The sequence below is a fragment of the Clarias gariepinus genome, chromosome 1 (assembly GCF_024256425.1).
Source record: "Clarias gariepinus isolate MV-2021 ecotype Netherlands chromosome 1, CGAR_prim_01v2, whole genome shotgun sequence".
NCBI classification, from domain to species: Eukaryota; Metazoa; Chordata; class Actinopteri; order Siluriformes; family Clariidae; genus Clarias; species Clarias gariepinus.
The window spans coordinates 24840833-24862825 of record NC_071100.1 but is presented as its reverse complement, the minus strand read 5'-3'; the positions used below and the strand labels follow the sequence as shown (position 1 = coordinate 24862825).

Sequence of the window (21993 nt, the reverse complement as noted above, 5' to 3'; positions counted from 1 at the left end):
TTCTAAGTAGAGCAGTCCAAGCAAGAACAAAAATATGGGTCAGTGCAATTATCTAAATGTAAAAGGGTGCAATTTATCACACATAAAAAACATGCATAGTCAGTTTTTTTATTATTTGTCATTAGCCAGAATATGTATAATTGATTACTAAATGGCACATAATTAAATATCAAAGTTTAAGTTGTAATCACAATATGTCTCTAAATAATCTCTAATAAAAATTTATTTTTTTACAAAATCATGCAGCTCTATCCCCAGCATGTTTAAGACCTTGCTAAACATCCCTAAGCACATACAGATTCATACTGTACCATATGCATAAAAGTATGTCATGTTAAATATCAAATGTTGTCCCGATTTTTATTTATACATTTTTCCTGTGCTATGTTTAGGGTCGCAGAAAGCATGGAGTCTATAGCAGGAGACTTTGGGCACGAGGCAGGGCACACCATGGACAGGGTACCAATCTATTACAGGGCATGCATGCACACACACTACGGGCAATTTGGGAATGCCAGTTAGCCTAATCTGTATGTCTTTTGTCTGTGGGAGGTAACCAAAGTACGGCACCAGAATGTTTACTCCTGATGATTCTACTATACAGATGTTTGTGCAAACAACACTGGACAATAGAACAGTAGCCCACCAGGACTTAAAACCTAAACCTTCCTGCATGTCCTGAGTGTCATAACGAAGTGTTGCCTCGTCTAACCTGAAGAAAAAAAAAAAAAAAAAAACCCTGGTCTTCCAGATCTTGGAGAACTGCCATTTCGAAATTATGTTTTGGACAGTGGAAAGTGTAAGCTGGAGGCACTTTGATATCATTTTATACCTTGTCTCTGCTTTGCTGGCAATTACATTGATTTTCATATCCTCAGTCAGCCATTTAGAGGAGCTCATCATTGCTGATTGTTAGCATAAGGTTTGAAGAGTCATATAATTTATGCTGTGATATTATTATCATGATGGAAATTCTAATCCTAATGAGTTTTAATGAGGCTTAGCAAGTTTAGAACTGAAACTTTAAAACTAGGAGGGGGTCCAAACTTACACGTCACAATTTCTTTTTTTTTCTTCTTTTTTTTTTATTTTATTCAGTTTAACCATATGATAAGTAACTGTGCAGAGCTTGTGGTTACTTCTTTTGACTTTCAGTTATAAGAGCTAATAAAATATGCATTTTGGCCAGGGGTGAACAAATGTTCATATACAACTGTATGTTATTTTATACTTCTATTTTATTTAATTGCAACTCCAAAACTGCTCTTGTGGGATGGTCCTGGTCTGCAGTTGTCAGGACATATCAAAAGTAATCCAAGGTAAAAAAAAAACGTTGGGATAAAAAAGAACAAAAAACAAAAACAAAACTAGCAACAAGGTCATGGGTGGCCAAAGCTCAGTGATGCCCAATGGGGAGTGAAGTCTGTGTAGGATCCAATAGAATCCAACAGCTGGGCCATCGTCACTCATTATCTATACCTCTTTATTCTGTATACAGGGTCATGGAGACCTGAAGCCTATCCCAGGAGACTCAAGACACAAGGACAGTGTGCCAATCTGTTGTATTCACAGGCTTGTTCACACAATATGGACAATTTGGGAACGCCAATTGGCCTAATCTGCATGTTTTTTGAACCCTCCAAGAACAGGGCGAACAGGTAAACTCCATGGACGAACAATCGAACACTGACCCTGGAGGTGCGAGGTGACAGTGCTAAACACTATGCCACTGTGCCATAGAAGGAAAAGGTTAATGCTGGTTGTAATAGAAAGATATCAGAACAGTATGGGGCAATAATATAGGAAGGTGGTCATAATGCTATGGCTGATCTGTATTTGCTATTCCCTCGGCTTGATCCCGCAGAAACACTACAAATCCCGTGATCCTATGGGGCGGCTGTGATTTCCGGGTTTGGTGTTGCCGTGGGAAGGCGTGTGCCGCGGAGACTAGTTGGAAATGACGGGAGCTGAAACCGGATTCCTAATCACATACCGAAAAATTACAGCGGGGTATAAGGCACAGAGCTCGGACACTGCGATTTAGGGTGTGTGTTTGTGTGTGTTTGAGTGCGCTTGGCATGGACTGTTTGAAAGTGTGTATCCTTCTAGATTCATGCACTTCGTCCCACCTGCGCTTAGCGTGCCTGCTAATCCTTAAAGCTGTGGAATCTGATTTTTTTCCCCCTTGACGCTTGGACTTTTAGCTACTAATGAGCTAAATGTGCGGATACTCTCCTGCCGTGATCTCGGCTTTCTGTGCATTTCCCGGGTTTGTGCTGATGGTTCAGAGGAGTTATAATTTACAGATGAAGATAGCTGCGTTAGCTGCCTGAAGTGGTTAACATTTGTGTAGTATTTTTGCAAGTTAGCTGGGCATTAGCTGGCTAATTAGTTAGCCATAGCGCTACCTAGCCCTCTCGTTGGGTAGTTATGTGATTTTGTTTTGGGGGATAAAAAGTGAAGAGGGCGAAAAAAACACACCAGTACAGGTTACACCAGTAACGTGTACAGGGAGTTAGTGTTAACGCTGTGGCTTGTGTGGTAATGACCGTTAAACACCGGCTAATGGAGATTTCGGCCCAAATCGTATACTAGCGTACTCGTGAGTATGTACATACAGTACACTCAGGGGCAGGTTGCCATAGATACCGTACTGTTCTCACATACTGTGTAGTAAGCTAGTATGCAGTTATCAGAGTAACTGTCTCAGATGCGAACCTAAACTTTCAGACTTTTTTGGAAAGAGTTAAAGAGGGAAAACAACTACATGTGTAATATGTTGTCAAATTATTAAAGATTACACATAATCTAAATTAAAAGTTAGAATTAAATATATTGGTAGCATTGTCTCCTGGCATCTACAGGAGGGTTCGATTCCCACTTCTGTGGCGTCTGTGTGCATGGAGTTTGCATGTTGCTTGGTGGGTTTCCTTCCACAGTCCAAAGATTAGGCTAATTTTTGTTCCCACATTGCCCGTAGTGTGTGAATGTGTATGTGAATCTTGACTGGAGGTCCTACCACAGTCGTAAAAATGTGAATAAATACAATTATTATGACGTGGGCCTCCACTGTCCCTAGTTGGACTACAGAGGACTATGATCTATGATCTACATTCCTTCTACACAAATACGTTTTGCTTTTTTTTTTTTTGTTTAACCACACACAGCAGTGTTTTAGGTGAAACTGGAATTCTGTAATACTAAAAGTCCCCAAGTGTATGCTACTCTCAGTTTGACATATTAATAATGATAGTATCTAAACCATAACCTCATGAAATCCCTAGCTTTGGCTGACATGTTTTTTTTTTTTTTTTATAAAAGTAAAAATTCCAGCTGTTTGTTGTTGTAAGTGTACAAATTTGTCTTGTCTCAGGTTGGGCTCGATGGAGGCGATCAGGAGCGCAGTGACACCGCGAGCACCGCCGTCGATGAAGCGTGTGTCCGAGGTGGATTTCCGCTCAGGCACAGCATTGGAGCAGCTGGCCTCACACGTGCAGGAACTCGTGCAACTAGAGCAAGGCGAGTTCGGCGACCAGACAGCACTCGAGGTGCACACCGCCAAAGACTTCATCTTCAACATGCTTGGTGAGAAGAAACTGTTTTTAAAGTCCACATTAAAAAAAAAAAAAGATTTATTTTACCTGTACAAGGTTTCAATCACTGGATCAGCTTATTCTAGGAAACTAATCAACAGGTCAGTGTTTTAATGCATTACCATCATTAGGTTTAGTTTTCAATAACATCACCCTTCTAAGCGTGTTATTCCTGTTATGCCACATTAACTTGCCAATGCTGATTTTTGTTTTATTTCACAAAGAATGACATGTCTTATCTCATTTAATGTGTAACTAATAAACGCTAGAGATGTGGGGGGAAAATAATTTAGTTATGAATCACAATTATTTCGTGTATTCAACCTGCACGTTTACTGTCAAGTTGAGTTTTGAGACATTGGGGGCATCGGAGCCTGTAAAACATCACCACACCTATTTACTAGTCATCAGTACACAATAGACTGTGCTACAGTGTACTGTTGATTCAACAATATCACGTATAAGAAAAAAAAAAATCTTGTATTTCCATGATCTTTCCATTAACATATAGATTTTTACCAGCCTTTAGATATCTTTTGACCTTTGACTTAATAATCTTGTACTGTATAATGCATGGATTAGAATTGTATTGTTTATAGTTCAAGACGCCATGCTTAATCAAATGCAGATGGATAAATCCAGCCATATATATATATATATATATATATATATATATATATTTTTTTTTTTTTTATTTTTTTTTGCAGTAATATCCTGCTTTATCAGAAACATATCATAATATTCACTTATTCTAGGTTGTAAAAAATGTGGGGTAGATGAGCCAAAATGGACGAGTTCAAATCAAATTAAAAGTATTTTTTTTTCAAAGTACAGGAGTTGTGTAGTTGTGTAGAAGATTCCTTTTGGGTATTATTATAGCTGAATTCTGAAATGTACACAGCCAGCAAATGTCCAAACTTATAAAAGCACTTCTAATTCCATGGTCTATTCTGATTTTCATTTCTTTCTACATTGGAGAACAATGCTGCAGGCATCCAAATATGCAATAATCTCCCTTGAACAGTTTATGCTGAATGTGTCTTGTACTTAGTTCATCTGGAAAGTATTCACAACGCTTCACTTTTTCCACATTTATGTTACAAACAATATCCCATAATGACCACATACATTTTTTTAATCTTTGCAAATTTATTACAGAGAAAAAAACTAAAAAAATCTTCATATAACGGCTCTAATCTGAGGTGCTGTTTGTTAATTGGCCATTTTTGAGGCTCGTTACTCTAAATGAACTTCTCCTCTGTAGCAGAGTTAAGCTTTGGTCTTCATTAGAGCCAATTTCATTATGGTGATTGATGGGTTTTGCAAATGCACTCGACAATACTGTTCTTGCAAGAACTATTCCAGAACAGCTGACCTCCGTGTTTTAAAATAATGTTGTTGTTACTTAATTACCAAATTTCATTCAAGGCATTTTGTAGTTTTGAAATCTCCAGTATTGTTCCAGGATGTAGAAAATGAATCCATATTTTTCCAAACATTTGGCTGGTATTGTACTTTGATGTACTTAAAAATATTTAACCTATTTTTATTTTTAATAAAAAAGTTCAAACCCTTCGGTTGTCATCCTGCAGAGATGCTGGTAATTGTGGAGTTTATCAAACTGTTTAACATCAGTAAATTCAGTCAGTATAAATGTCTAAACATGCCCCAAATCTTTTTTACATTTTTTTTATTTTTTATTATTGTGCTCATTATATACGAAACTAGTGCTTGGGATAGATCACTATTCAAGATTATGATTAGCTGAATATTTTACCCTGCTTAAGATTGAATACCCATTTTATATATATATATATATATATATATATATATATATATATATATATATATAGCTTTTTTTTCACCTCTTAGTCTTAATTGCAATTTGCTGTACTGTAAATACGCTCAACTATTAAAGCTGAGCCATATATATTTTTTAAATAAGAGTTCTCCTCCATGTTGCTTCCATGTTGCAGACTGGATGGGGCAGAGTCATGTGACCACACACACACACAGTAGTATGCTTGTAAGGGAACAGTACATGAAGACACAAAGTGGAGAAAATACATAATTAACTTAAACCTAACCTGCTTAAAAATTTTAACAGAATAAAAGCAAAACATGAGCTATATGAACTAACATGAGCCATTAGAGGTTCTGATCTTCAGTTAAATTTTTCGATTAATTGCTGAGCCCTATACTGGTCTGTATGGTCAAAATGTGCGTATTGCCCATCTATCATATTTGTTTGTTGATTTAATCTAAAGCTTATGCTAGTATAACCATCCTAGTAAGAATGTGTACCATATAGTGTAGCTCATGGTATGTTAAGAACTGCTTCAGTGAGTATTCCTAATGCTCTATCAATGTTGATTTGACATAACTTCTCAATTCTGACAGAATTTTGTTGAATAGTAATTTCAGGTCGAGGGGTGTCGTCTTTGGCTTTTACTGGTCACTTTAGTACAATTTGTTTACATGAATCGAATGCACCATTGGCTGAAACTTTTTGTCACTGTTCAATATGAAAGGAAGAGCACTTATTGTTGGGTGTCATTGCATATCACAAAGGACATGCTGCTTATTGACACTGAGAGTAAATTCTCAAAATAGTACAGCTGCATTATCTATGAGCTGAAAAAATTACTTATTTAAAATTAATTGTTCATAAATAAAAAAAAGGTTATGCAAAACAGAGAAGAGCTGATATCCACACCTTGCATACTGTATGACAGCAGACAAAGGGGTAAATATGTCAATGTTTAAATCAGTTCTGATATGATGGCGATAAAGAGGGATGAGTTGAGCCCTGTGTTTTGATGCTGTGACAGAGTTTCACCTCACATAAGGGAGCAGATCAGAAGGATACTAATAATAAAGCAAGAAGATATTCCTTCTTGTAAGCATAAAATTAGTTTAAAAATTACATTGATGACAGTGTTCTATCAGTAACAGTCTTTTAATGGAACTAGAACTCCAAAGTTCGAAAGCTCTAGGTGTGTCAAAAAGTAAAAAGAGTTTTCCCTGGCATCTTCAGATACAGAGAAACAGAATTGCTTGCTCTTGTTTTCTTCATAGCAGTGCAGTAACAAGTTGAAATGCTTCAGAAACATAATGGTGACGGGTCCAAGGCCATAGATTTTTGTTGAACATTGGTGAGCTTGCCACATGCCTTGGATTTTCCTGTCTCCTGTGACCAATAGGTGGCACTGCTCCCATCCGCTTCCATTCTCTGCTACTGTATAACACCACTATCCCAATCCTGTATTTTTTTGCGCTTTATAAAGTCATTCTGTCTTCTGAATGTCTCTCTTTCCTCATCATCCAGCCCCCACACACAGGGTATCCATCATCCTGCTTTCCTTTCCTTCTTGCTGTTATAATAGAATGGCAAGCGATACTTACTCAGGCTCTTTATACAGTAGTTCTGTTAAATCTTAAAATTTCATAACTGCCCATAATCTTGTCAAACACTGGATTAGTTCACTGACAGCTTCTCTGTATCTGCCTCTCTCTCTCTCTCTCTCAGCCTGTTACACTCCTGTTTTTCTCTTTGTCATGTCTGTCTCATTGTCGCCTCGAGTTTTCCCTCACGCTGCATAATCCGTCTTGTGTTTTCTGTTCTTAGCCTGCTGGAGAGATGTATTTATCTCTTGTATGTTGAGTGTTTTTATTTTATTTTATTTTTTATTTTTTTTATCTGGCCCCCACCCCTAAGGGTGCAGATAGATTTTTCAATATGTTTTTTTTTTTTTTTTTTTTTTTTTTTTTTAATCCCTCTGCTCATCTCTAGTGCTTTATTTTTCCTGCATTTATGCCCTCCCACGTTCAGGTTAATTTGTGTCTGGAAACTAAGCGAAGAGGCTAAAAACTCTATTCCATTTTTCTCTTTATTTAGCTTGTAGCTGTTTAGTGATTAAAAGATTGTTTTAGTATTGAACATTACACACAGGCTTTGAGACGGTACCTAAGCTGATGGAAGCAATTGCTTAAAGGATCTGCATGTGCTTTCGGGTGAAAGTAGAAGATTTAAAATGTGTGCTGTACGGTTTTATTACAGGTATTTTTTTTTTTAAAGAGTTGCTTGATGTTTATACTGATGATGAAATGGCGCAGAGAACATTGTTATTCCAGTTAAAATAGTTTCTTACGGTAACACGCCCTATCTCGCAGTTCTTTTTTCCTTTCAGCCATTAGCATAATCTTGCAATGTTTTTTTGTGAAATAAAGGCAAACTCTCAGCTTTTCCCTCCCAGAAGGACTCATTATACTGTAGCAGCGTTACAGCATTATTAGCCAGATGATTCAAAAAACATCAAAGCAGCTGGTCTTCTGTCCTCACAGGTCGTTAGGTCATTAAGCAAATGAAGGACAATCCTTAATTCAGAAAGCAAACTACATCAAGAGGTTGTTTGGGATTTGATTAATGTTTGGATGTTGAATATATTCATCCAAATGAAATTAAATGTCTGAGTAATAATGCAGAGTTTGCACAAGGCCTTAATCAAATATTCCATTTACAGTGATATCCCAAAGTAGAGACAAAAGTGAAATTTAGTGTGAAAAAGTGAAATTTAATGACAATCTATTTTTTTTCAAACAATTGCAATCAAGATAATAAGAATAATTTGTTCCTTTATAATTTTTAAATTCATTCAATTAAATTGCTATATAATAGGCAATATTTTCTTTCTTAAATTCTTTAAACCCTGCTGGATCCAGCTGGGTATAGAATCAAAAGATGTCTGCAGTATTCTGGTGTCACTTTCTTAATCCATACCTTCTTCATTGCTTACTGAAGATCAGAAAGACAGTTCTTTTATTGCTACTGCCTTCTTCACCAGTATTCAACAGTTTTCTATTGGGTTTAGGTCTGAAGATCCAGTCCATGGCTGAAGAATCTCATACCATTGTCATATAGCCAGGTTTTGACTAGTTTTCAAGGTTAATTAACACAACTCTTCAGTCAAATAGACTGGAATTTAGCTGTGTTCCATTAAGAAGTGTACTTCAGAGTGCTCCCTACTCCCTGCTGTGGAAATTTCCCACTATGGACATTAAATATTGAATATTTATTAAAACAAAAACTGATACCAGTATAAAACATTTACTATTGATGTGTATAACTGTGATTAATAATAATAATAATAATAATAATAATAATAATAATTGATGTATATGGATTCATTAATTTTTTTAGATAAGTATACTTCGCAGGATACTTCAGGCCAATCGGAACGCACCTCTAGTGAAAGGCTAATGAGTGAAATCACCTGTTTTGTGCAGAACCAGTGCCGGCTCGTCCAACAGGCAATACAGGCGCTCGCCTAGGGCTCTGACTTACAACAAAAAAATTACCCACCATATTAAATAAAAAAGATAACTCCTGGATAACTATAATTAACACATGACAAATTGCTGAAAACGATAATAAATACAGGCTTGATAGCGTTCCAGCACCACACCGGAATTCTGGGCGTACTGTGGCTGCAGAAAAAAATAAAATAAAATCAGGTTTGCAGATATTGATCTGTCATTTCTCTAGATTTTTAAGATGCGCAGGTCAGAGAGCAGCTTTCACGCTTAACGACTCAAACAATACACATACTAGCCGATGAGCCAATCAGAAGTAGGAAAGGGGCGGGCCTTGTGTCTTTCTCAAATAGATTGATACAGGTTAAGGCAAAGCCCCATGCGCGAAGGTGTTTTTAGCTCCCATACTGTACAATTGTGTGTCTCATACTGGCAACTCAAATCGTAAGTCATGGCTATGTTTATGAAGCCAGGGAAAGACATTAAAGAGTCGATAAAGGCATAAAGAATAAATGGCGCTGGGCTTGGATTGAGGATGTGGGTAGTGACGGAAAGCCCTTTGGAAGCTGGTGTCAAAAGCTCGGGCAACCAGGAGCATGCTATTGCACTGTGTGCGCAAGGAAACTGATGTATGGAACTAGCAGAAAAAAGTGCCGTCACAGCACGAATTGGACCCTGTCAGCCAGAACACTGCAACACACCTCACAATTGCCAGTGGCAACAGCCACAGCAGATATTCCACTCTCAATGACCGATCATGTGACTGATTTAAAAATTCGCTTGTGCTCCTTCATTGCTGAACTTGACCTGTCATTTACTATCGCCCACCCCCTCGTCACTTTATGTAAGAAATTAGCGGAGGATAGACCCGCCCTGGCGCATCTGTCTGTCTCCAGGCAGCACGCAAGCTATCTTCTTACATACGGCATCTCGCCAGAGTTTAAAAAACATCTGTCTGAGAAGCTTAAGAATGGCATGTTTTCAGTCAACATTGACGAGGCCACGGACAAAAGTATGGATAAAATTCTTAATGTACTGGTCCGTTTTTATGACGAGGATGCAGGCAGTGTGAAAACACAGCATCTTGTCAGCAAAAAAGTCAATATTGCGAATGCCTCAGCTTTGATAGTATATTTATTTATTATAGTGTTTCTCTTAAATGGTTCATATTTTGCAATTAAATTTGTTGAAGAAAAATGAATGTGTCTCCTTTTCATGTCCTTTAGTTAATCAATTCCTGTGTACTTTGGAGTACTATTCTTGCCCCTTACTGACCTGTCTTGGTATGGCTGTAGCATCTTTAGCATTTACTTCCAGTGATTGTACTAAGATGGGCTAATAATGTCAATCTAGGCACTGAACATATTGAGAAGAAAATGCTGTGTTTTCTTGAATAATACTAGAGTCATAATGCAAATATGAAAATATCTAAAAAGAGCCACTTGACAATGATGATGATCAGGGTTATACATTGACTGTTTATATATTTGGGCCCAGGGGCCAACAAGTTATGTGTTAAAAGTGCGTTGCATACATAGTACCCCCACCCTTACTCACCTCGGGGGCAAGGAAAAAAAGTTCAGGCTCAGGAATTTTTTCCACTATCAGCCCTGTAAATACAAAACAACAGTATAAATAAAAGATTTGAAACATATCCAAATTATTACTGTGTGATGTTTGTGTAACACCTCTTACTGGGAGAACTGGAGTGTCATAATGATCATAGTATTCGTATACAGAGATTCTGCTACATCTCTTACAATTGCTCACGTTTGTTAAAGAAATGTCCTATTTTGGATATGCCCTTATAATTTTTTTAAGTTTCATTGCTTATTAGGCAGTTGCATAGCAGAAAAGGTGCTGTCAAATATAAGGTTTTCCAATATTTTAATATTTATGGTAATATGGATTTAACTGATTTGTGTATTGCCTCTCATAACGTTGTCTGTCTGGTTGCCGATTTTACACGGTGCAAGTGTCTAGGTTAAATGAGTAGTGTCTGTGCAAAATAGCGGTATGTACACTTTCTTAATTAAAGAGTGAACTTAAATGTGCGTGTCTTTGGGTGTCGCTTGTGAGTGTGCTCTGTCATTAGGTGTTGCTACGATATCTGGTTGTTAGCTGACAGTGGCGGGAGATTTAACTGTACAGCAAGGAGCGCAGGGTGGCAGCTAGTCCACTATGTAAACGGAAAAAAAACTAAACGTCTACAGAAATATGAATCGAAGATGGAGAGCCCATGTCTTAACAGAGCATAATATGTTTCTCATCATTGTTGCACTCGCAATTTTATTGTGGTACAGGAAATGGTTTAGTGTGTGATTGTTTAATATGACAATTCTTTTTAGAATTAAATATTAAACATAAATAGGTTAAGAAAAACTAATGTGTTTGTCTGAGATTCCTTTAGCATTTAATTCAAGCACAAAAACAGACTTTTTATACACGTACTTAATTGCAGATGCTAAAATGACATACATTATTACACCAGTGGGCCCAGTTTTTATGATTCCCCTAGAGCCTCCCAGCCCCACAGGCCACCACTGGGAAGAACTATAATGCATGATGTGTTTTAATACTTTTGGACACCACTGTATCAAACAAAAAAGCAAGCTTCTGGCTGCATGTCCTTGATGCAGATAACGATTGTTATGTTTATAACGATAAACATTGTGGCTTTAAACACACACTTTGTCTATAAATGGATTTTTTTTCCACCACATGCATACGAATAACATTTAGGACAAAACAGAAATTACTAAGGGCTCAGGGGCAATTAACTGTTTAACAGCATCTAATTACACACAGATTGTAATTTTATGTGCACATATTTATTATTGTCCCCTCTTTTCATAAAATCACAGCTGAACAGCATGGAACTGCTTCTTAAATATTTGATTAGTGTTTCCATTGTTGTTCTCAAATCACCTTAGGATAGTCCTGCTTAACACCATTGTTTCATAATTAACCATAAGTTTAAATATGTTTTGTTACAGAATATATTCATTTATAATCATTAGGTTGCAAAACTTCCCCCTGAAGCACATTTTATTTTATGGATTTATGTGACAAAATTTGTGATGCATTTAGTGATTCTGGTGCTAAATTGTGGTCTTTTTGATAATGCTGTGGTCCCGTTAGTGGTTGTCTTATGCATTCACAAGAAGTGAACTTCTACGCAGGTACAGTAGTGTTTAATAGGAGGAAAAATTGAGCGATCTCAAATGCAATCATAATACTCAGTTTTTTCTGTTAATGTCGAAATCTAATTGCAATAGCTTTGTCTCCCTGTCAATTTCATATTTATGATAAATCCAGTGGAGAAGTAGTAAAGACGGTTGCACAATTCACCTTTTTATATGAGGAGAAACAGCCCAAGCAACACAGTGAACGATCTACACTACACTTTTAATCGATTAAAATCTTTTTTTTGGGGGGGTCATGAGCCGTCATTAATGTGTGAGCCCAAAGTACCTCTCATCCCTCCCCTGTGAGGGAGCTCAGCCAATCAGCTCTCTCTAGGCCTCTGGCTGTGAGAGGTAACAGCATCACCCGGGGATTGAACTCGCGATCTCCGGATAATAGGGCGAGCACTTTACCACTGCGCCACTCGGAGGCCAAACCGATTAAAATCTTATTGGTAATCTTACTTTTTAAACAATTCATTATTAAACAATAACATGTCTAATGCAAAGTGTTTTGGGTGGATTGTTATGTAGATGGTATACATCAGAGCAATCAGCTATTTACTGTATATGAAATAGGACATTTTTGCAACTTGTTTGATTATTAAGAATAAGAGAAATGTACCAAAAGTAATTGAAAAGTACCCATAACATAGAATTGGTTTCATTTACTGCTTTCTGCTTCACCCAAATGAGGATGGGTTCCCTGTTGAGTCTGGTTCCTCTCAAGGTTTCTTCCTATTACCATCTCAGGGAGTTTTTCCTTGCCACTGTCGCCCTCGGCTTGCTCACCAGGGACAAACTGACCATTTTGATTCATACAAATTCACATTTCATACAAACTTAAATAATTCTTTTGACTATGTAAAGCTGCTTTGCGGCAATGAAAATTGCTAAAAGCGCTATACAAATAAAATTGAATTGAATTGAATTACTAACATGGGTTGTTCAAAATCCACATTTTATTAGAATAAGTCTTCCTTTGTACAAAGGTACTACTCAACATGGTCGGGTTCAAGGATGATATGGAGGAAAATATGTTAAGGAGAATATGTTGAGTAGTGCCTTTGTAAAGATCTAAAGAGAAAGGAAAGAGTTACTCTACCAACATGTGCAATTTAAACAATCTACAGTATGTAAGTAAAGTTATTTAAAAAATGCCCACTTTTGCATTACTTTTTGGATAGTCCTTGTTGTAGTAGTAATAATAATACTAATAAGTATTAACCAGTATAGTAGTAGTTATTTTACTGCATTCTACTGAGTGGGCTGAGTGAGTCACAGGACTGAGTTTAAACTCCTAATCATGCATCATGTGGATTTTGGGATTAGACCATATCAATAAGTATCATCACCCTAGAATACACTATTTATGGCATGATGGTTTGTAGTGAGTTATATTGCGTGTAACAATCCCCTTTGCTGCTGTAACTCATAATTCATTCCTCTCATAACTCAGCCTTGACCCGAGACAGCTGAAAGATGAGCGCTTGAAAGATTGAATGTGATTAATTCCATATCGATGCCTGCGTATTTTATAAACACAATTCAAACTCTGGCATGAAATGCCATCCCTGATTTTTGGTTTGGGACGTGATAAGTTCTCTGTGATAAGTTTATTCTGGTTTATTGAAGCACAAGTGTTAACTTGCATGTAGTAAAGAGCTAAGTATAGTCTTATTTAATTATGATGGATTAATCTAGTTGAGGACAGTGAGTTGAGAGAAAGATGATCGTAGGTCTCATAAGGAACACATGCATAACTGTATTGCTGAATGTGATCTGCATCTTATAACATAAGGAATTGCTGCCTAACGTACTGTAGTTTGGCTCTGACGGATTTCAACCCGACACTAAAGTTGATGGAAAAAGACGAATAAAAAGTCACAGAAGGGTCTTTTGAAAAAACAGACGTTTAGCAAGATGACAGCAAATAGAAAGTATTCCAGCTTTTAAAATCTCTAACTAATATTAACGTTTTCTTGAAAGAAATGAAAGGCAACAGCGCATGCTACTCATATGTGTAACAGCGAGTTGTGAGCTTAACAACTTTATTTATTTAAAAGCAGCACACTTGGAATCTTTTTTTTGTTTGTTTTAATTTATCCATAAAATGGATTGGATCAAGTAATCATTTACACTGTAAGAGCAAAGACGTATTGCCCTTTAAACTGAATATTCACTGTTAAAAAAGGGCTCAAACTGGACACTTACTAAACCTTGAATTAGCGTATCTTTACAGAAAGCTTCACCATCACCACTTATGTCTTGGTTCAATAACACATCTTTTGTTTATTTCTAGATTTGGATTAGATTTATGTAAAATATCTTTTGTGCACGCCTCTGTGAATCAACAGTTTCCATTGAATTGTATTAGAGCGAGAGTGTTAAGATAAACCTGGGATTTGCCCTTCCTGCTGCTGTTATAGAAAATATCCCTTGTTATACCCGCTACCATTACTAAGTTAACACTGCTGTTGTATAAATTGTCTTAATAAATGCAGGAAAGTAATTTTTCTCATTAAACTAGAGATTATTTTTTCCTGATATTAAACGGAGACAAGGTGATCACGCCATCCTTTCTCTTTTAATAGCGTTTATGGTTGGTAAGCACCAAAATGTCTATGCCTGCAGAGATTTTTTAGAAAAATAGCTTAATTAGAGGAGTTTCAGTTGTGTGTAGCAATTTCACCTTGATATAGTCTTTCATCAGTCTACCAGTAACATTACATACTCCGATCTAAAACATTATCACCATCCTGTTATAATTTCTCATTGCAATTACTGTGGTGCCCTTTTTAACATAGGAGTAACGATAATTATTTAATTTTAAATAATAATAAAGTTTAAATACCTAGAATTCTTAATTAGATTTGCAGTCTGCACATCTCTCTCTCTCTTTCTCTCTCTCTCTCTCTCTCTCTCTCTCTCTCTCTCTCTTTCTCTCTGTGTATAGAGCTGTTAAAATAAAAGGAGTTATTACTCATCTGCTTTATATTTTAACCCATTTTGTCACTCATAGATTAAACAAACCAAACTTATAATAAGGGCCTTGTTACAGCACTGCCCTCTTAATGTCTGCGGAACCTGGTTTCCCCACGACTGTTTATTTCCTTTCTATAGCCAATATTGTTTTATCTTGCTTGAGAATACGCTGCCTTTTTCTGGCTCTGTCTCAACGACAAATTCTGGACAGTATTTTAAATGTGTGATGCATTTACTTATACCACACTTTTGTTACATTCTGAAATAAGGTTGGAAAGAATGTTAATGAATTTTCTATAACAAGAGCTCTGATCGTAGTGGCGAATGTAATTCAGATCACAAGGTTAATATTCTTAAAGGTCGCTCTAATAGGTTATTGTTTTTTAAATTTACAAATAATTCTCGTGTATGGAGAACGCTCCAAATAAACTTACTGTTATATAATAAAAATGTTGATATTTTCAGTAAAAGTTTAACATTTATCGAAGACATCAGCACTTAAACACCTGGTATGATTTCCTCCACGGCGAAGTATTCTGGACACTCGGTTTAATACTTTTTTTTTTTTTTTTTTCTTGATTTTAAGGGAATTACTTTTTGTGACTTTTTCCCTAGGGATGTACAATTTAACATTTTTTTTCTGATATTAAAACCACTTACATCTTATGTAAATTCCCATGTTATGCCATAAACAGTATTATTTTTTTCTCTTTTATTTTTATTGGCAGTTGGTGCATTACTTAACTGGAGTGTGGAGCAGATTAGTGGGGGCGGGGTCGCTTTGCCATTTAAACAAATGCAAAAAAAAAAAAAGCAACGTCCCCCAACACTGGTTACGAATATAGTTGTTTGAGTCAAATTCGTAAATTGCAATGTGCAAAATCGGTATTTAAATCAAATCAGCAGTCTACCTATGATTCACAGCCCTAGAGTTCACATAATCACAATCGCAGCAGCCTAACAAAAGTATTTTATATCTATCATTCATTACTGAATAAAATACTAATCATTGGCAGATTTCTTTGGTATGAGAGCAGTAACCTATTGAGGTGTGCTGCTATTTTAAATGGCAACATCATGCTCCCTCACTTTTTATTATTTTCTCGTATGTCATTGTCCTATATGATATTATCTTATATCTTGTGTAAAACACCACAGTTGAGTAAAACACAAATTATGTGTATACAACTCCAAAATTGCAAGAGTATGGCGGGGGCGGGGGGGCACATCAAGCTTTTTCATCTTTAAACATTATACAAGCCTGGTTAGTTTGTCGCATTATTTTGTGGTTCAGCTGATTTTTCCATAGAGTGCATGGCGCCATGATGATTAGCCAGAAGAAATTAATATAACCTGCAATATAGTGCATGTAAATTATCTGCTTATTTCATGGTACAGTGAACAAGCAAAAAGAAGTCCACAATTTTTATTTTTACTCTACCGCTTGTTTCAAAGCATGCTTGCTCTAAATTGTTTTAATCACTTTTTCCTCTTTTCTCTTTCAAGCCCCTTCTTTTCACACTCATTCACACATGGCCTGGTCCAGAATTCTTACACCCACGCTTTCATCACTGTTTGGAACAAGGAACACACGCTGATTTAGTTGAACGAGTGAAATTATTATACAAGATATAAACTGCAGGCTGGATTTTAGTATCTCACATACAGTATATACTGTAGCTACAGTATTGTGTTTTTGAGACAAAGGCTGGTAAAATTCTGAAAACCATACTTTTCAGTTAAATGTTGCCTTGGGTTGTGAAAGGATGACATTTAAAACATAAACCCAAAGGCAGTTGGATTCAATCCTTATTGATAATGTCATTGAACATTATGTACTATGCTTCATTCTAAAGTAGAGTCCTGTTTTTTTTTTTTTCTCCAATGTGTAATAAACTAATTTTCTTACTCACTGACTGTGTCTTCTCTCAGGCCTGGTTCAGAAGGTCGACAAGAGGCTCCCAGTTGCAAACGAGTACTTGCTGTTGTCAGGTGGTGCAAGGGAGGGTGTTCTTGATCTGAACCCAGAGGAGCTGGGTGATTATGTCAGAGGTGTGGACTTTGACCTGGACTTTACCCTTTTGGTCCCTGCCCTTAAACTGCATGACCGGAACCAGCCAGTAACTTTGGACATGCGCCAGTCTCCACTCTGCCACTCTTGGCTTAGCTTACGACTTTGCGACCCAGCCATGCTATCTCGATGGGGTATCTGTTGTGAAGACGAACCTAATGTGCAGCGCCAGGAAGATGGTGAAGAGGAAGAAGGTGGGTCCATATTGGGCACCATTCCCTCCCTCCAGTCCTCACAGTCCTTGGATGGATGTTATTTCTCCCCACTGCTAGTCACAGAGTGGTTCTGGAATGTAGTGGGCTCAGCAGTGGAGGAGCTAAAGCGGCACCCACAAAGAGGAATTCCGGTTCCTGATCGTGTGGAGCGCAATGGACCGTTGACCACGCTGATCCTCAAAGCGGGCACCAGCCGTGTCCTCTATGATCTTTTGCCTGTTGTGTCGTTTCGAGGCTGGCCAGCCGTGGCACAAAGCTGGCTCACTACCAACCACTTTTGGGATGGAAAGATCACAGAGGAGGAGGCCATCAGTGGGTTTTATCTCCTGCCTTGCTGCTCCCCAATTGCTGGCTCAGCTTCCAGACCAGACCGCGAATGGAGACTCGCTTTTTCTCGGAGCGAGGTCCAGTTGAAGAAGTGCGTGCCTTTTCCTATGGCTGCAGCCTTCCAGGCAGCCAAAGCTGTTGTGTCCAGACTATTGGCACGCCCCCGCACTGGTCTTAGCCTTTACCACCTGCGCACACTACTTTTCTGGGCTTGTGACCGCTTACCTGCAGCTTACTTGAGCTGTACAGAGCAAGAGACGCCAGCCCGGCTGTTCCTGGGTCTCCTAGACGACCTGGCGCACTGTGTGCTGGGTAAAAACTGTCCTAACTATTTCCTCCCACAGTGCAACATGTTGGAACATCTTACTGACGAGGCAGCCCTACTAGTGGCCCGGAAACTAGCACATTTAAGATCGGATCCAGCTGAACATTTGCGTGCGGCACTGGAGCAAGCCCGGCAGGCTTGCCAGCTGAAACGAGAAGCTGCTGGAACGAGTAATGGACACGGGCCATCATCGCCAACCTCTGGCACCTCCAAAGCCACCTCCCCCCAAGATGATCGTTTAGCCCAAAGACTGCAGCAGCTGGTTACAGAAAACCCAGGAAAGTCTATTTCGGTTTTCCTCAACCCAGATGACGTGACCAGGCCGCATTTCCGCATTGACGATAAATTCTACTGAAACTAGAGGAGCCCCCCCAACACAAGCACTACGCGCCGCCTAAGGATAAAGTAACATCCATTCTTCTTCCTTAGCCACTGAGGTAAAGCTGATCTTTAAAGTCAAGAGCACACACACACATACACACACACGCACACTCCTTCACTGTGCATTATGTTGTACTGTATTAAACCCTTCACATGCAGGCTGGGCACAATCACTGATGTATTTTGGCCAACACTACAAGCTGCAAGCCAGCTCTGCGAAATATGATTAAGCTGCTACTAGAGAGACCATCTGTCCCAAATCAAGTCTGCTGTCAGCTACATGACTGCGCTACCAAAAGAAACAAAAAAAAAATCACCAAATGGAGGAAGTCACAAGAGCGGCTGTTTTCAGATCTTGTATAGCATTTGATGAGAGGCCTTGAAGCTGTATTGCTCAGTGAAATCTTAATCCTGCAGCCTGTACTGGATTATAGTATCTTGCACAGCTTGAAACAATAGTTAAGGGATTAAAAAACCTGCTACATACTGCTGAGGGTTTTTTTATTTTTACTTTTTGTTATACACTAGTATGCAGGAAGGTGGGTAAAGGATCTAAACCAAGGTACATTTCAAATCAATGGATGTTTTTTTTTTTTTTTTTTTTTTTTTTTTAATGGCAAAGGAATTGGTTCGACTGACACTGAATTTTATTTTCTTCTTTCCTCTACTTTATCTCCTACTCATCTCGTTCTCTTTCTCAGGTAGATTTTGTTGTAAAGATGAAGGCATTTCCAATGTGCATGGCATTGCCTCTGTGCCTCCTACTATTTTAATAGTCTCAAATAACAGACAACAATTAAAAGGCAGCCTTAGGCTTGGAAGCCATGATGGCTAGGTGATGAGAGAGTGGTTGAGATAAAGGTCTAGCAAGTCTTTAGTGCATTACTTTAAGTCAGCCTTGTCTTACACAAGACTAGCCTGAGCCCCATAGCAGCACTAAAGCTATATTTAGGAAAAGCCACGGGCCTAAAGCTTTTCAGAATGTGAGTTTTCTTACAAAAGCATCAGGACTTGGTGCATTATGGATACATTTCTTTTCTCTGTTTGTTTACTTGCATTCAGTACATTTATTCAAACGGAACCACAGAGGAAAGTTCTGCCAGTGGCACAAATAAATAAGCTCGATCTGACTACTCTGATGAAATGTCAATACTTCTGCCTGTCAAAAGATGATTTCATTTAAATTGTTGATGTGTCCTATGATTGTATCATGTTTGTTTGTTGGTTAGGCTTTTGACATTGATTTGCTGATTTGCTCTCAGCTTGGTGCTTGACAACACTGTAATCTTTACAATATGGAAATATGATATACTTAATTTTATGCATTTCTTTTTTTTTTTTTTGCTACCAATGCACGTATGAGAAAGCTCATAAATACTGAAACCCTTGTTAAATATGTTTTGAATTACAAAACACCATTAGCTAAGCTAATTATGATAACAGTGACTGAGACAGAGTGCTATTAATACGTGTGATACAAAAGATGTGTTTTTGTGCATGTGTGCGTGCGCGGTGTCTGGTCCAATCTTGCTTCAGAGATGTGCCGTTTTTGCTTTGGGTTGGATGAACAAACGACTGAAGGGATGGATGTAGTAAGAGAGCCAGCAGCAGTCTCTATTGGCAGATTAGCCAGAAGTGATGGAGCACCTGGGGGTTCAGACAGCTGCATCTCTTTCTCTCTCCCACTCTCGTCATGTCTGACTCGTTCTCTTTTCTCCATCGTTCTCCATCATAGCGCTTTCCTTTTCTTTAATTTTGAATTCGACACATCCCGAAATATACCCCAAAAGTAGATGTCATGCTCTTGAAGAACGTGTGCTGTAAAACAGGCTTGTTGTGATTCCGTCTTCTTTTTGAATAGCTGTAAATTGCTTGTAAGTGCGATATATTTGGTAGGTTGATGTCATTCACTTGAAAGATCGGATACTACTGAATAGACTGAAAGCACACAACTATCATACACTTGTTAAAAAAAAAAAAACGAAGCCAAAGGATGAGTTTAGATCATGCTTGGATACTGCAGAATGTAACAGATGTAACGAGTTGTTTAAACAGGCTTGAACCATGTACACTATTTATATAATTGTTTATATCGTTTCAGAGCATTAAAGTATGTTTTCTTGAAGTCTGATCACTGTACCGTACAATGCCTAATCTTGTATGAACAATCGTCCTATGCAATTTTGCTGTGTGTGTGTGTGTGTGTGTGTGTCGAGAGCATATCTGTTTTAGTGAAATATGAGCCCTTGCCCTGGCTGCGGTAATTACCAAGAACATTATGTAACTGAGGAAAACGATTGCAGTGGCACAAATCGAACTGTTTCTGCCTCAGGGGATGACGGGATGTTCTAATGCCACAATTTGGATGTGATAACGTTATCAAAACCAAAGCATAGAACCATGGCTACTTTCCCTACAATTTGCAGTCATTTCAAGTTGACAAAGCAAAGGCTGTAATTTGATCAAGCAGGCAGTTATTAAAGTGATTGTACAAAAGTGTGGTCGTGACGTGAACAACGATAACGAATGTATACACGTTTTATGTTGAAAATTACTTTTTCATCTCAATGAACCTGGAATGAAAAACAAGACTCAAATGAAATTGTGCAGTGATACGTAAAGGAGTTTATATTGCATATATTTCTTGTACCAAATTAGTTCCTGACTTTTTTTTTTTTTTTTTCTATTCTTATAATTTTGTGTGTATTTGCTGTAATGCACTAAAGGCATTTTGGTTGTTTTATTATTTATCTTTCTAATCATGTGCGATGCTGTTAATCGTAGCATGAAATAAAATATTACATTATAAAAAAAAAAAAGATTGTGTGGACAATGTTATTATTACTTCACATCATACTTGTGTGCATCTGTAGTTTTAAAAATGGGAGTTTCACTGGGGGTTTATTATTGTAATTTAGTTAGAGTGATGCTATAATAATGGGTTTTTATTTTGTATTATGTTTGTAAGGAAGCATATACATATCCAAAAGGATATTGTGCACATTTTAATGATAGTGTTTGTAAAATAATTCTGAATCTAGGGGGTATTTTATAAACAACTAAACAGGTCCTTAAAAAGGTTAAAGTACCTCTATATAAAGTAATGGTCAAAGTGTATCTCATTTGAACAGTTAATCTTAGGATGTCTCCTACTGTACTTATGCTCTTCGTAAAGCCTTCATAATGGCTCCAATGCACAAATGCACTTGACAATAGTGTTCTTGCAAGAACTATATTCCAGAATAGCTGACCCTTGTGTGTTGAAATAAGGCTTGATTGTTGTAGTTATTAAGTTAATTACAGAATTCCATGTTCTTTTATAGTTTTGAAATATCCTGTATTTTTTCTAGAATGTAGAAAAAGAAACCAAAGAAAATCATCCAGACTTTTGACTGCTAGTGGACATGACTGCTTATAATTAGTTATGGACCTTTTTTGTATTTTTTTCCCTTAATAACTTGCCCATGTTGATTTTATATAGAAGAAATAAAAATGTGCATTGAATGTAGCTGCACTGCCATATCTGGCCAAGAGGGGATGCTATGGTACAGCACATCACAGGTGCTACTGCAGCCCTGCTGTGATCAGATAACCAGTA

The 21993-nt window shown here is 37.6% G+C and overlaps 1 protein-coding gene across 1 annotated transcript; it reads left to right on the top strand.

The window, feature by feature from the left end:
* The first annotated feature begins 1910 nt into the window (after positions 1-1910).
* Positions 1911-21189, top strand: tmem102 (transmembrane protein 102). The gene is made up of 3 exons (XM_053492005.1): positions 1911-2045; positions 3374-3585; positions 17009-21189. Exons 2-3 carry the CDS (start codon positions 3384-3386, stop codon positions 18367-18369), a joined length of 1563 nt encoding a protein of 520 aa, XP_053347980.1. The 5' UTR covers positions 1911-2045; positions 3374-3383; the 3' UTR covers positions 18370-21189.
* Positions 21190-21993: the final 804 nt, after the last annotated feature.

What these genes read in the sequence shown, in the direction of transcription:
- tmem102 (XM_053492005.1), top strand. Translation starts at nt 3,384, where the DNA reads ATGGAGGCGATCAGGAGCGCAGTGACACCGCGAGCACCGCCGTCGATG. An exon ending in CTTCATCTTCAACATGCTTG is followed by an intron (nt 3,586 to 17,008) that starts GTGAGAAGAAAC and finishes GTCTTCTCTCAG; the next exon opens with GCCTGGTTCAGAAGGTCGAC.